A 16,514-nucleotide genomic window follows, 5' to 3' on the forward strand; every position below is an offset into this window, starting at 1 on the left:
GAGACTGGTTTGATGCAGCTCTCCATGCTACTCTATCCTGTGCAAAGCATCTTCATCTCCCAGTTCCTACTGCAGCCTACATCCTTCTGAATCTGTTTAGTGTATTCATCTCTTGGTCTCCCTATATGATTTTTACCCTCCACACTTCCCTCCAACACTAAATTGGTGATCCCTTGATGTCTCAGAATATGCCCTACCAACCAATCCCTTCTTCTAGTCAAGTTGTGCCACAAACTCCTCTTCTCTCCAATCCTATTCAATACCTCCTCATTAGTTATGTGATCTACCCATCTAATCTTCAGCATTCTTCTGTAACACATTTCGAAAGCTTCTATTCTCTTCTTGTCTCAACTATTTACCGTCCACGTTTCACTTCCACACAAGGCTACACTCCATACAAAAACTTTCAGGAACGACTTCCTGACACTTAAATCTATACACGATGTTAAAAAAGTTCTCTTCTTCAGAAACGCTTTCCGTGCCAGTCTACATTTTATATCCTCTCTACTTCGACCATCATCAGTTATTTTGCTCCCCAAATAGCAAAACTACTTTACTACTTTAAGCGTCTCATTTCCTAATCTAATACCCTCAGCATCACCTGACATAATTCGACTACATTCCATTATCCTCATTTTGCTTTTGTTGATGTTCATCTTATATACTCCTTTCAAGACACTGTCCATTCCGTTCAGCTGCTTTTCCATGTCCTTTGCTGTCTCTGACAGAACTACAATGTCATCAGCAAACCTCAAAGCTTTTATTTCTTCTCCATGGATTTTAATTTCTACTCCGAATTTTTCTTTTGTTTCCTTCACTGCTTGCTCAATATACAGATTGAATAACATCGAGGATAGGCTACAACCCTCTCTCACTCCCTTCCCAGCCACTGCTTCCCTTTCATGCCCCTCTACTCTTATAACTGCCATCTGGTTTCTGTACAAATTGTAAATAGCATTTCATTCCCTGTATTTTACCCCTGCCACCTTCAGAATTTGAAAGAGAGTATTCCAGTCAACACTGTCAAAAGCTTTCTCTAAGTCTACAAATGCTAGAAACGTAGGTTTGCCTTTCCTTAATCTATTTTCTAAGATAAGTCGTAGGGTCAGTACTGCTTCACGTGTTCCAACATTTCTATGGAATGCAAACTGATCTTCCAAGAGGTCAGCCTCTGCAAATTTTTCCATTCGTCTGTAATGAATTTGTGTTAGTATTTTGCAGCCGTGGCGTATTAAACTAATAGTTCGGCAATTTTCACATCTGTCAACACCAGCTTTCTTTGGGATTGGAATTATTATATTCTTGAAGTCTGAGGGTATTTCCCCTGTCTCATACATCTTGCTCACTAGATGGTAGAGTTTTGTGAGGCCTGGCTCTCCAAAGGCTGTCAGTATTTCTAAGGGAATGATGTCTATTCCCGGGGCCTTGTTTCGACTTAGGTCTTTCAGTGCTCTGTCAAACTCTTCACGCAGTACCATATCTCCTATTTCGTCTTCACCTACATCCTATTGCATTTCTATAATATTGTCCTCAAGAACATCGCCCTTCTATAGACCTTTTATATACTCCTTCCACCTTTCTGCTTTCCCTTCTTTGCTTCAAACTGGTTTTCCATCTGAGCTCTTGATATTCATGCAAGTACTTCTCTTTTCTCCAAAGGTCTCTCTAATTTTCCTGTAGGCAGTATCTATCTTACCCCTAGTAATATGCACCTCTACATCCCTACATTTGTCCACTAGCCATCCCTGCTTAGCCATTTCGCACTTCCTGTTGATCTCATTTTTGAGACGTTTGCATTCCTTTCTGCCTGCTTCATTACTGCATTTTTATATTTTCTCCTTTCATCAATTAAATTCAATATTTCTTCTGTTAACGAAGGATTTCTACTAGCCCTCGTCTTTTTACCTACTTGATCTTCTGCTGCCTTCACTATTTCATTCCTCAAAGCTACCCATTAACTTATGCTCTGTGCAAAATTCTACCAGGCAGCTTCCTCTTTCATTCCTTAATCCCATTCCATATTCACCTACTACATTTCCCTCTCTCCCTTTTCCTACTATCGAGTTCCAGTCACCCAAGACAATTAAATTTTCATCTCCCTTCACTATTGAATCAATCTCTTTGTCATCTGTGGAGCTAGTTGGCATATAAACTATGTGGTAGGCGTGGGCTTCGTATCTATCTTGATCACAATAATGCATCACTATGCTGTTTGTAGTAGCTTACCCACATTCCTATTCATTATTAAACCTACTCCTGCATTACTCCTATTTGATTTTGTATTTATACCCCTGTATTCACCAGACCAAAAGTCTTGTTCCTCCTGCCACCAACTTCATTAATTCCCACTATATCTAACTTTAACCTATCCATTTACCTTTTTAAATTTTCTAACCTACCTGCCCGCTTAAGGGATCTGACATTCCACGCTCTGATCCGTAGAATGCCAGTTTTCTTTCTCCTGGTAACGACTTCCTCCTGAGTAGTACCCACCCGGAGATCCAAATGGGGGACTATTTTACCTCCGGAATATTTTAGCCAAGAGGACGCCATCATCATTTACCCATACAGTAAAGCTGCATGCCCTCGGGAAAAATTACGGCCGTAGTTTCCCTTTGCTTTCAGCCGTTCGCAGTACCAGCACAGCAAGGCCATTTTGGTTAGTGTTACAAGGCCAGATCAGTCAATCATCCAGACTGTTGCCCCTGCAGCTACTGAAAAGGCTGCTGCCCTCCTTCAGAACCACACGTTCGTCTGGCCTCTCAACAGATACCCCTCCGTTGTGGTTTCACCTACGGTACAGCTATCTGTATCGCTGAGGCATGCAAGCCTCCCCACCAACGGCAAGGTCCATGGTCCATACGATTACATATTTTAAGCTTATAACATATTTTAAATATATTCCATCACTGGCAATGCCTAATGTAATCAATGCTAAAATTCGTGTGTGTGTGTGTGTGTGTGTGTGTGTGTGTGTGTGTGTGTGTCATAGTGAGAGTTTCACGAATGTATGACAGAGGTGTGAAAGATGTCCCATGTCCCATTATTGTTTTCACTTTGTTTCTTTCTATGAGTGTTTTGTGCCCGAGTTCTAGTAACTGTTGTTATCTCTGCGAATAACAGCAGCATAGTGTAAGGCTAAAACCAACACAATATGAAATCAATGCGCAAAAATTTTACTGAAATGGTCATCAATTTTCTCTCCCCATCTGCATTCTTGTGTTCCTTTCACTTTTTGATGATGAATATATTTCAGTAAATTGTATAGAATGGATGTTCATGGGGCAGTAGCATTCAACTCTAGCACCTAATCACACTACAGCACATTACAGACTCAGATGAGCAAAAAATTTCATGGCATAGTTTCCACGGGAGTGAACACATTCCATAGCATTTTTTCTACAACTAACAGCTTCAAATTCACAAAGAACGCTGTCACTTATACTTTCTCTGCCAGTGTACCATTTTCCTTCAAGGTATGTGCATCCTCTGCACAAAAATTAATTATACCATTTCAGATTGACAGCGTAATAAGACAATGATATCCAAATTACCTACTAAAGAAAGGTCAGCTCAAAGAACAGTCAATTGTTTCATCAAATATTCAACAGTAGTTGTCATCAGCAGATAACACTGATTGTCAATATTGACACACACCTCAACTGCTATCAAATACCAATGCTGGAACATCAAACTACCCTCTTTCATATGCTTCATATTTTAAATTCAGTATTAACTGAAATATAACAATATAAAATCAAACAATAATTTTAGATAAACCTTTTTAATAACACTGCCAAGGAGGTACATGACTAACGACCAACATACAACTTCACCCTCTACAAACTTGCCCATAAAATGTTATTAAGACAATCTTGGTTGAAGTACCACTAACAATATACAAATTTCATAAAATTTATGCAGCTGCTGATAAGCCAATAACATTAGACTAGAAAAGAAATATGATGCTACCGGAACTCCCTTAAGCCAGTATTACACTCTACAATTTCTTTGTCAAAGTTGATATGTAAAATATTTTTGTCAAAGTAGTTTGATGGCGTAATAGGGCACTTTGTCAAATCTCGTCTGTCGTCAAATAAATTTGGTCAAATCTAGGGCCTCGCTGTAGGTTTGATCATAAGAGTCACCTGTCTTCTGTTCATTGCAATGTGACATGTTACCACGTGGAGCACTAGCGTTGCTGCAGCGTTCTGTCATCTGTAGTGTGTTTATAAACATGGTCGGTAAATACAATTGGTGTGTAGCAACAACTACAAAATTAACAGAGATGTATGAAGCTGATGAGGTGCTTTACAATGTGAGTTACCCCAAATAAAAAAATAGATTAAGAAGATTGGAGACCAGACCAGACCTGACCAGACCCGACCCGACCCCCTCCTCCAGCAAGGAATCTGAGTGTTACAGTGAGCCTGTCGAAGCAGATATAGCAGTTCTTAAGTGAGTATTGTGCTCTGTGATATGAGGATACATTTCACTGAGCAAATACTGAAATGTATGATCATCCATTCTTAATTTATGTACAACTTGACATACTCCACTACATGCTCACGTAACAAGTTCTGTTGAATGCTTTTATCATCTCGTCGTAAAACCCACGGCTTCACCCAGGCACATTTCCTTTTTTCCCCCTGCTTCTCTTCCACATGTGCACACAATGCAATTGTGGAAAAAGCAACTGCTGCAGCTAATAACAAGTTGTTGTCAGCCATCTTGAAGTTTGACGAAAAATATGATGACGGTGTAATACACCTTTTTAGCGCCACATCAAAGATCTTTGTCAAATAAATATTGACAAATATTTGATCATATCTTTGATCAAATCTCTGACAAAGAAATTAGATAGGGTAATACCGGCTTTAAACTAGTACACTTACCTTCATTGAATGTCTATGTGAAATTGGATTAATGAGAGGGTCGAAATAGAATGCTGGTAGATCAGGATCTTCAGTTTTAATGTACACAACATTAGGTGTATGATACCTGCAAAGAGATTAAAAAATAGTAATTAAAAAAGGAATATTCATGACAACTACAGGAAGAATCTCCTAAGAATTGTATGTATGTGACCTCAGCGATTACTCAATTCCTCCAAACAGTAATCAATAACAGTCACAATTATTCTACCACACTGCTAGTACAGACATATATTGCTTACATATGCCTCTAAAACTTGTGTGGGAACATACCCATCAAATCGATTTTCATAATGAGTATCACCAACCTTTCTTTGTAAGAACTATAATATTTGACAAAACTGTCTTCTACATCCTTCTAATATCCAGAAGCACAGGCCTCATCACAGCAGCAGATCAACCAACCTCCCTCTCCCATGGAAATTCATGTACATTTTACAAGAAAAATTTATATTAAAAAAACAATAGTTGTGGACACACGAGGAAACACCACCACAAACATATATTTAACATCATAAGGTGACAGAGATTATATGAATAAAAAGAATACTGGACATTACAGATATCTCAGAATCAAGTTAACAAATGCTCAGTTCCTAGTGCTGTGAAAACAAAATTTTGTGTGGCAATAAGGAGACAATGAACAGCTGCAAAACAAGAGAAAGAATAAATGGAGACCAGCATCTACATAATTTGTAAGTAGAAATGTATGCTATCACTACATCATAGATAAGCAGAAAGTGCCAGAACTGCTCGTAACATCAATAAATTTAGCCCACAATATAAATTGAAATAGTTTAAACACGAATATGTACATATTCCATGCCACCAAAGATGCGTTGCAAATAACAAGGGTTAAATACATATGGCAAGAAAAAAAATTTGTTTTATACTGTTGTAAGAAGATAGCCCAAAATTAATAATTGTCAGCAATATATGTAACATTTCAAATTTACACCATTTACTGAATGAAATGTTTGCTTTCTTCCGTAAGCGTACTGCAAGTGAACACCCTTAATTTAAGAATGTCACGAATTCTATCATTTTTTATGTAGTTGAGACATTACGAAACACTAAGTAAGCACTTGCAATTGGTGTAATAAATGATATAATTTTGCTGGAGCTATTAATTTTTAGCTGGGCACTCAAATCAGGTTGAATACCAAGACAACACAAAGGAATTACCATTTGCAGGTAATTTGTGATCAGCCACAGAATGATATCACAGAACCTTAAGTCCAGGTAACATGGTAAATGTTAACAAAATTTAAAATGATAACTCAATTTGCCAAACACAAAGCAGGTGTAAAAATTAAATTGGGCTGAGGTTAAAAATATGTTGATTGCCATGCCAGCACAGGAGAGCCACCTGCTGTGGCTGCTGCTGGTCACATGACAATGTGTTACATGGCCATGAAAGACAACAATAGAGAAGGCACTCTCTAATCTAGTTAAGTGAACAATTAAGTAAGAAAATAGAAGATAAATACTATGTGACAGACATGTATTTGTGACATAACAACACTGCCATGACGTGACAAAATACTACTAACTCAGAACAACCTTTCTGAAACTCAGGTTTTATACAACAATACACCAGAAAGGAAAAATTTTGCATTTATGATACTGTCTATTACAGCTGCAGAATTTCCCATGATCATTTAAAACAATCAATTAGTGACAAACTGAAAAATTCTGACAATGAGAAAGTATGTGAAGCAAAACTTCTGCATCAGCCCTTAATTTTGTATGTGTTAGGTAATGGGAGATAATTATCAGTCTTCTGGATCAAATTAACCATAAGATTAATGAGAATTCAACTACGAAAACTGCTAAAATTACAGAGAGACAATAGCTGGCCAGTACTTACATCCCAAAAATTTAAATATAGGACAGGAAAGACATTTCAAGTAACTGTAAAATAAACTCTTAACATAAATTCTTTACAGCACATGAAAAGGAAACTTATTCCTTCTTTCCAACTGGCATATTTATTTTAGTTTAACATGACTTCAGTTGCGTGCCACACTAAATTTAAAAATTCAGTATAATGTGGTACTTACCATGACAAGTGAACATAATGTGGCATGTTATTGTAGAGATATGGAAATGCAATCCTGTATTCTGTACGAATGGGTTGTCGAATGATTATTTTATTTATGTCATTGAACTCATTCCAATCCTCGTCACTGTTAACCATGAAAAACACAATAAACAGTGTAAAAATGATGATGATGTACGGTTTCTAAGTTTAATAAGCACAAATAAATTCTGTGAAAACACACTACAACTTTTACATTTTGATAACAAATACTTACGCTGGATTAGAATCCTTTATTAATGGCTCAAATTTAGGGCCACCAGGAATTGCCATATTTAGAGCCTTTGCGGTAAAAAATGACTTATGATCAAATAAATAAAAAAAGTTTGTATCGACCAAGTCTGTCAGCAGTTGGTTAGCCAGGCGATACAATGTTGCCATCTGTGGTAAAGTTAGATTCCAACGCCTGTATGTCGGGCCATTCACATGCCTACCATAGGATAGAAAATAGGGTTCATTAATGGATGATCTATAAGATGCAAAATAAAACCAATTCCAAAAGTATCCATAATACTTACTTAGTTCCAACCAGAGGCTTGTGATCATAAAACCATTTGTACACAGCAGCATCCTCTTCAATGTCTAACTCAATCTGTATAGCTTCTAATGGTTCAACATCTAGCACATTGTCAGCATAATCTAATGGAGGCTCTTCATCGTCAAACGGAGGAAACCGCATTCTCTTGAAATGTCGACGGTCTCTCTTCTCCCGACGCATCATAATCCACATTGTTCTGATAAAAACAGGTTGATTTGTACACGATGTTGGACATAACACAATTATCATCATACCATCGCCACTGAATCAAATTAATGTAGTATTACAGAGTTACAAAGCATGACAACAATACCTGTATATAATTACTACTTACCCCCACTGTGCTATGTACACTGGTTCAATTACCCACGGAATTTCATTTACAAATGTTATGGCTCCTGTTATGTGATATAACACTTTCACATCTCTAATCTGCTCCCAGGGCATTGGCATATTTTCTAGTAGCTTCATGACTGCATGTGGCATGTATTTCAAAGCTCTGCAATTATATAAAAACAATTAGAGAAATAATTTCCTCATTTAAAATGTACCGATGCACAATATTTAGAGTACCTACCCTAAATACACCCTCTTGTCATGTCTGTACTTGCGGCTACTCATATCGCCATGGTCACGAATTATTTTCCTAATGTGCTCTGGAGGCATATCTTCCTTCTGTGCATCAACAAAACCAAATTTCCGCTTCTCAGAGAATCTTTTTGATTGGAGCTGCTGCCATTTTTGAGCTGTGGCACAATAAAAATGAACACTCAATCAATAACCAATTGATGCATGAACAGGCAAATACGAGAGGCTATCGGAACGTCAGAGAAGGGACATGGGACAGCATTTGATTTTCCCTGTGCTCTGAAATAAGAGGGGTAAAGGATTGCATAAATAGGCAGTGAAGGAGAAGCCCAAAGAATACTGTCTGGAAAACCTATTAATCTATTTACTTAAGGCTTACCTGCTCAGAAATATTTAGAATAAAATTATTTATTCAACTAAATGCAAGAAAAGGTAACATTACAGCATTTTTCACTACTGCAGTTCACCTGAGTTGTTTGGTTGACACGAGAGCTTAATAAAAATTCCAGTGAAACCACACTTACAGTTGAATAATTATGTATTCTGCCAGTTGATCCCATTGTTCTCACACGATATTTCTACAGCATGACTTGCTGTCTTCCTCAGGTGCTCCCCGAGACTAAGAAAGTCTCAGGGAGCACCTAAAGCAGATAGCAAGTCACGCCATCTAAATACTGTGCGAGAATGACACGAACAACTGGTAGAAGACCTAAGTATTCAACATGTCAACATATTGCCGAGAAAGCCTGAAGAATTGCACGTAACGTATCCACAGCTGTTGTGTGTTACGTGCCAATGTTGGTAAGAACATGTATGATGAACAACAGGAACTGAATGTGATGAATTGTAATTTGGTTATGAAACTTCCTGACAGATTAAAACTGTGTGCCGGACCGAGACAAACTCGAAACCTTTGCCTTTCGCAGGCAAGTGCTCTACCATCTGAGCTACCCAAGCATGACTCAAGACCCGGCCTCACACCTTTAATTCTGCCAGTACCTCGTCTCCTACCATCCAAACTTCACAGAAGCTCTCCTGCATACCTTGCAGAACTAAGTGAGCCTCAGTCCAGCACACAGTTTTCATCTGCCATGAAGTTTCATATTAGTGCACACTCCGTTGCAGAGTGACAATCTTGTTCTGTAACTTGGTTGTCAGTAGCCAATGACAATGTTCATCGGTAATTTCTTACAGTTAATAAATAAAGTAAACTGGTATTTTGTTCTATTACGTCAGAATCTAACCACATCATCCAAATTTTCAGCAAAATACAGGTAGGTTCCTGCAGTGACAAACACTTATCTCGGGCAATGCTACGAAGCAAATCAATCGTGGCAACTGTCCTTTCATACTGACATTTGGTCACTTCACCAACTCACAAGTGAACTGTCACATTCCATCCTAACCTAAGCTTCGGCCTATACTACTGGTCTGTCAGCAGACCTACAATTCCTCCCATAGTCCATACCGAAAACAATTGTAATCCATTTGCATCTTCTGCCTATAGAAACGAATTACCGAACACAATGCAAGAGCCGTGGACACCGTAAGTGCAGTTTCACACTGCCAAAAAACCGAGTTACGTCATCATTAGTAAAAATGTACCACATACTGCTCTCCTTGGGGTTGTTTGGGGAAGGAGACCAGACAGCAAGGTCATCGGTCTCATCGGATTAGGGAAGGAAGTCGGCCGTGCCCTTTCAAAGGAACCATCCCGGCATTTGCCTGTGAGCGATTTAGGGAAATCACGAAAAACCTAAATCAGGATGGCCGGACGCGGGATTGAACCATCGTCCTCCCGAATGCGAGTCCAGTGTCTAACCACTGCGCTACTGCTCTCCTTCATGTTACATTGTGTCTGGTAAATCTTTAATACTGACAATGTATTTTATATTAGTATTAGCCAATACTGACAAATTAGGAATTTTATATTTTTGACGGCATTGTTTTTATATCAAATTGTACATTGTTCTAACTCTTTTATGATACCTGATGACGGTCTGTGGACTGAAACTGGTTGTATAATTAAGAAAATTTTTTTATGAGCAGCTTTTGGTGGCGAGTCATAACTTTTTCAAATATGTTTAGGTCTACAGCACCAGTCACAGATTGGTGATCACATCCCCCCCCCCCCCCCCCATCCTGACATACTACACACCACAAGACCATAATTAAATTGAGATATGAGAAATTAAGTGTTTAAATTTATTGTCACGAAGAACTATGATTATCTGCTTCTTTCTTCCTTCAAGTAATTAAAACCAGGTGTCATTCGTTACTCCTATCAGACTTAGTGGAAAGTGCAACAATTATTGTTTGCTCAACAAAATACACAACAGTACTGGTCCTATTAGATTTTACCAAACATAGTCTACAGAAAATTACTAATTCCACAAGATTTGTAAAAAATTAAGATTAAACCATGACTGACAGCCTAAAAAAGATAAGAAACTCAATGCTGAAAGATTCAAAAACAAAGCAGATGATCCTGCGATATTCAAATGGATGTATATATAATAGTATATCAGGGTGATATTTGATCAAAAAACTATGTTATATTAGTGAGAGTACCAGGGACACTAAAAGGTGGTGGTTAGGACTTAGTAGCTCATAACATATATCTTTTTTTTTATTTTTGGAAAGAAAACACTTTGAAATTTTCAGAATCTAACTATATGCACAAACTAATTTACAATGTGAATGTAAAATTAGAGTAAACCACAGAAATCTGGTGTGTTCAATACACAGCTCATTGGTACAAAATAAGCTGCAGCTTTTGTGAGGCTGGCAGCCATCAGAGCATTACACAGATGTTCAAAAAAATCCAGTAAAATATCCAACAAGGCAATATGATTAGTCAATGTTACGCTTTTCCAAAATATGCACCACACAATGACCAAAATTATAAAATCACACACCCAATCAGGATTCATACTCTAATAAAAGGCAGATGCTATGCATGTATCACCAACAAATGGAACAGGTAGAAGAATCAGTAACAGCATCATGATGTAGTCTCCTATCCACCATACAAAATGTGATGGTTACAATTTCAATGCCCAATTCTCACTGAGGAATCTGCAACTTCCAGCGATCCATAATAGCACACTACTCCAGGGAAGATTTCACACAGGAGCAGTAAGTCACCTACTTACAATTTAATCGTAATGCAACATTGACACCACCTTATTGTTTAATATAATAACAATTCAGAGAACAATTTTAACTGTACACTTGACAATGTTATGACAAGTACATAACACACATTGAAGAATGCATTACTAAGATACCAAAGCAATTAACAGCAAATACTTACCTTTTTCTTGCAGTTTTTCCTCTGTTATAATTTCAATTTGCTTATGTGGGGGTGGAACCACAGGAGGTGGAGGATGATGGTGAACCTGTGGATGGACTTGTTGTTGAACTGCTGCTGCTGCCTGCATTTGTGCTGCTTGCTGCGCAGCCTGGGCAGCTTGTGCCTGTGCGGCAGCTTGCGCATGAGCATGAGCGTGTGCTGCCTGTGCATGGGCGTGTGCTGCCTGGGCATGGGCAGCCTGAGCGTGAGCAGCTTGAACATGTGCTGCCTGCACATGAGCTGCCTGGGCCTGTGCAGCAGCTGCTAGCTGAGCATGTGCCGCTTGCTGCTGGGCCATCATCGTGGCCCATGGATGTGGCCCCAAAATATATGGCGGTATCGCCATACTGACTGTAAAATAGAAATTTTACCAGAGCTACAATTAAAACACACACATACACACACACACACACACACACACACAACCTGCCTTCAATAAGAGTAAATGCACAGTTTTTTCATTCTGTTCATAGGGTGAGTCCATACAAAGTGGACCTATTGAGGAATGATCCAATTTGAAAGAAATTTACATTGCCTACATAATGAAACTATATTAAGTAAAACTTGTGCCCAATGTACAAAAGATTCACGGCTTTCGGTGAGAGTCAGTTTTGGCCAATTTGATGTTGGCTTTTAACAGAAACCAGTAAGTTTGACCATATTTTTGTTTCATTTGCAAAAGCAGATTTTTTTGGCATGCAAATTGTTAGTGTGCTTTTTTTCCGACCACACATACACTGCAAAATGAGTTTGAAAATATAACTAAGGCTTACATAAATTAGTTATATTCAATGTTTGGTAAATTTTAGTTTCTTCAGGTTTTGTAATTTTGTATATTTGCTAATATTTCTACTTTATATCCATTCTTATTACAAACAATAAATTATGACAGTGGAAATAATTCTAAAATGGGAATATGGTAATGTTCACCTACAGATAACTGTAGAAATGCACAACTTCCAATCACTCATTTACAGATAAACAATGGCCAATATGCTCCAAGTTTAATTGTTGGTGGCAGCGAGTCACTGGGAAGGCTGCCACCAAGACAGTATTAGTTCCCAAGGAGACACAGAACCATTTATTGCCACTTTAATAGAATCTAGCAGCCAATAAGTACTACTTTGTTTTGTTTACTACACAGCTTCAAAGTGTTATTAGCACAAGCCAGCCTAATTATAATAAACCACCTATAACAATCAAACTCTCATGTATAGAATAGATTAGTACTTGTTCCATAGATCATGAATACGACACTTCGTAATGATGTGGAGCATGTCAGGTTAATAAAAGGTGTCTATACAAGATATTACATTACACAAAATATTACATGACTTTTGTGGTGGTTGGGGAAATTACCCACTTACTATATCAAAAAATTCATCTAATGAGTACAAGGAGTTGCCATTAAGAAATTCTTTTAATTTCCTTTTAAATGCTATATGGCTATCTGTCAGACTTTCTGATGCTATTAGGTAAGTGACCAAAAACTTTCGTGGCAGCATAATTTACCCCCTTCTGAGCCAAAGTTAGATTTAACCTTGAGTAGTGAAGATCATCCTTTCTCCTAGTGTTGTAGCCATGTACACTGCTATTACTTTTGCATTCATTTGGATTGTTAATAACAAATTTCATAAGTGAATATATATATTGTGAGGCTACAATGAAGATCTCTAACTCTTTAAATAAGTGTCTGCAGGATGATCTTGGATGAGCTCCAGCAATTATTCTGATTACACGCTTTTGTGCAATGAACACTTTTACTCAATGATGAGTTACCCAAGAATATGATGCCATACGAAAGCAGAGAATGAAAATAGGCATGTTAATTTAATTTACTCAGATGTATATCGCCAAAATTTGCTATGACCCTAATAGCATAAGTAGCTGAACTCAAACGTTTCAGCAGATCCTTGATGTGTTTTTTCCAGTTCAATCCCTCATCAATGCATACACCTAGAAATTTTGAATATTCTACCTTAGATACCGATTTCTGGTCGAAGTCTATATTTATCAATTATGCCATTCCATTTACTGTGTGGAACTGTAGGCCCTATATACTGTGTTTTGTCAAAGTTTAAAGAGAGCCAATTTGCAGAGAACCACTTAATGATTTTCTGAAAAACATCATTTACAATTTCACCAGTTAATTCTTGTCTGTTGGGTGTGATAGCTATACTTGTATCATCGGCAAAATTGTATAAAACAGCTTCAAACATCTGATTAGTTTACAAATCATTTAATGTGTTAAATGTTTGACTTTAAGCATGTAAATGAGAAAAAGTTTAGAAAATGTTTGAAATTATGATTGGAGTTTGCTGGAAGTAACTCAGTGTTATAATCATCAAACACTACAGAATATAGTCTGGATCAGCTGTGCTCCATTTTACACAAAATCAAGTCTTTCACCCATCTCAAAGTTTATGACTTCATATCTCCTGAATTGTGTGTCCTACAGTGATACAATTTTGCAAGTACATTCAGTGGTATACCTGGATACAGTTTGCAAACTATGTTGTGAATAGTGTCAGTAGTTCAGAAGTAATAAATTAAAATGTCATGACTGATGCTGATATTTAACTGCATGAACAGCAATAATATAGTAAACGATAAACTTTTTTCCCTTTCAGTTTCTAACTATAATACTTGTCTTGTGTTAAAAGGTGACTGAAAATTACACTCTGGCCACAGACAGAACCATTAGCTTCACTACTGGTTAATTTGCTCCCACAACCAGATTTTCCGCTTTAAAATTCACTGGCTTCGCCAACTCACAACCAAATTGTCACCTTCCAGTATAATCTAGGTCTCTAGCTGTGCTACACATTAGTCTGTCGCCACAACCAATTTTGGGGGATTTGGGGGGGGGGGGATATGTAATTTTATCTTTGGCCATGACCTTATAACACATCAAATAATTTGCGTCCATCAGTTTTGAGTTTGCAAAGCATTGTTGCAATCGTTTTACAAAAACAAATCACGCTAAAAATTATGATAAATGAGCCAGAATGAGATTCACAATGATTTGTCATTCTCCTCAACCTACAGAAACTGTGGAATGCATCAAACTCAAGATTACCACATCTTCTAAAACACAATGAAATTTGTAGGCAGGGATGCACCAGATATGTGTGAATGGAATGGGAAGAAAACCTAATAACTGTTACAATGAAATGTATCTTCTGCCACGCACTTTGTAGAGTATGGCTGTAGATGTAGATAAAGCAAACTTAATGAAGAGCAAAGGACTGAGCCAGTGGTACTCAATCTGGTACCTAGTGCCCACTAACAGGGAATCACAAGCGCAAGATTAGACTAAATATAGCATAGGCATTGAAACGATCATTCTTCCTGCGCCCGATACATGAAAGGAAAGAGACAAAACCCTAATAACTGGTACAATGGGACATACCCTCTGCCATGCACTTCAATTGGTTTGCACGGTATAGGTGTAGATGTAGATAAAGGAAAGATTTAATGATCAGCACTGGACTACACCAGTGGTATTCAATCTGGTTCATAGCACCCACTAGTGGGTGTTCCAGCTTTCATGGTGGGTAATAGTTGGTAGGGTCTTTAAGAAAGAATTCTGCATGTTTTCACAAAATTTTGACAAAGTACGTGACAATTTACTATTAGTATTATTATATGCTTTAGCTCGCTGTAACTGTTTTGTAAACTTTATGAACTTACTTCCCTACCTTGTAAAATCACCATTACTTGGAACCTATGGGCAGAAAGGAAATTTTGCTACAGAGATACAAAAGTGAGTGGTAGATGAAAAAGGTTGTCTACCACTGGACTAGACTGTGACAGTATGCAAAGCATTGAGAAGAACCTAGCTATAAAATTGCTGTTAAGAAAAGTTGAAATGTTGCAAGTGTTTCCTTCGTTAATTTTGACATTATTTTGTAGGAAAATTGTGAATAGCAGAGCACTGAGATTTTGACAGCGTATAGAGCACGATAAGCTGTACACCTAACCAAAATAACCTCGGCATTACATTACTACTAGTTTTATCGTAAGCCCTCTGTAATTTCTCCAACACTGACGGAAAGCTCGGTTGATATTTTTGCAGCCCCATCACTGAAAGCGTATCAAAACCTTTAATTTCCTGAAACTTCTATTCAAAGTTGGCATTGTGTAGTTACATCCTGTAAGTAATGTCTGTTTAAAATTTCTTTCAAATTAGGTCCACTTGGCATACAACTATTCCATATTAAAAGTCTAACAGTTCGTTTCCGAACAACATTGCACAACACAAACTTCTGCAATAAGACACTAATGTATTCTTTGCAAAATTCGGCTGACACTGTCTGGCAAAATTGTTCCGCACATAACTTCTTGCTATTTTCAACAACACACTTTCTTAACATTACAAACACTGGCAACACCAAATTACCTTTCACGTAACAGAAGTCACAAAAAATATTCGTCTTACCTCATACACAAATGTACACTTTAACCGAAACACGAAACAATGTAATCAATATTAGACTGACGAACACATTACAACAGTTTGACTATTATCCACACCAATACGCCATCTTATGTTTCAATATCAATACAACGAGACAATGCTTACTGCATACATCAACTGCCAACTTAACAACAAAAAATTGGTGATCATTTTCAAGGACACAGCGTGAATAGAAATGTAGTTCAGCGATATTGCAATAAACACAGTTCAAAAAAGTACTCTATATCAAATATTTCAATACTCTAATATGACAGTAACTTCAGGCGTCTAAAAGCTGAGTCTACGGACTAATTTTGCATTCATGTTTTCCTAATACAAGACGGCGGACGCATTTGGACAGTGACAGTTGTATTCCTATCTATTTTGACTAATTATCAGATCACTTTTACTATGTGTGGATGTTATATTTAAGGAAAACAAATTTAATTCTGATTACGGGTCGTCGATAAAAGATCAAACGAATCTTTTGACAGTTGCTAAATGCTGTAGTCAAAAACAGACATTATCCAAATGATTGA

At 37.5% G+C, this 16,514-nt stretch overlaps 1 protein-coding gene across 1 annotated transcript in view; it reads right to left on the reverse strand.

Moving 5' to 3' along the window:
• Positions 1 to 16,049, reverse strand: part of LOC126191902 (pre-mRNA-processing-splicing factor 8) — a 116,707-nt gene extending 100,658 nt beyond the window's left edge. The window contains exons 1-8 of the mRNA XM_049932562.1: positions 15,958 to 16,049; positions 11,478 to 11,867; positions 8,151 to 8,319; positions 7,908 to 8,072; positions 7,554 to 7,769; positions 7,253 to 7,465; positions 6,998 to 7,123; positions 4,896 to 5,001 (exon numbers count right to left, since the gene is read on the reverse strand). Of these exons, the coding sequence (XP_049788519.1) occupies positions 4,896 to 5,001; positions 6,998 to 7,123; positions 7,253 to 7,465; positions 7,554 to 7,769; positions 7,908 to 8,072; positions 8,151 to 8,319; positions 11,478 to 11,862 (1,380 nt within the window). The 5' untranslated portion in view covers positions 11,863 to 11,867; positions 15,958 to 16,049. The remainder of the gene's footprint in view (positions 1 to 4,895; positions 5,002 to 6,997; positions 7,124 to 7,252; positions 7,466 to 7,553; positions 7,770 to 7,907; positions 8,073 to 8,150; positions 8,320 to 11,477; positions 11,868 to 15,957) is intronic.
• Between the last annotated feature and the right edge of the window lie 465 nt (positions 16,050 to 16,514).

Source organism: Schistocerca nitens, chromosome 1 (genome assembly GCF_023898315.1).
Source record: "Schistocerca nitens isolate TAMUIC-IGC-003100 chromosome 1, iqSchNite1.1, whole genome shotgun sequence".
Classification (NCBI taxonomy): Eukaryota; Metazoa; Arthropoda; class Insecta; order Orthoptera; family Acrididae; genus Schistocerca; species Schistocerca nitens.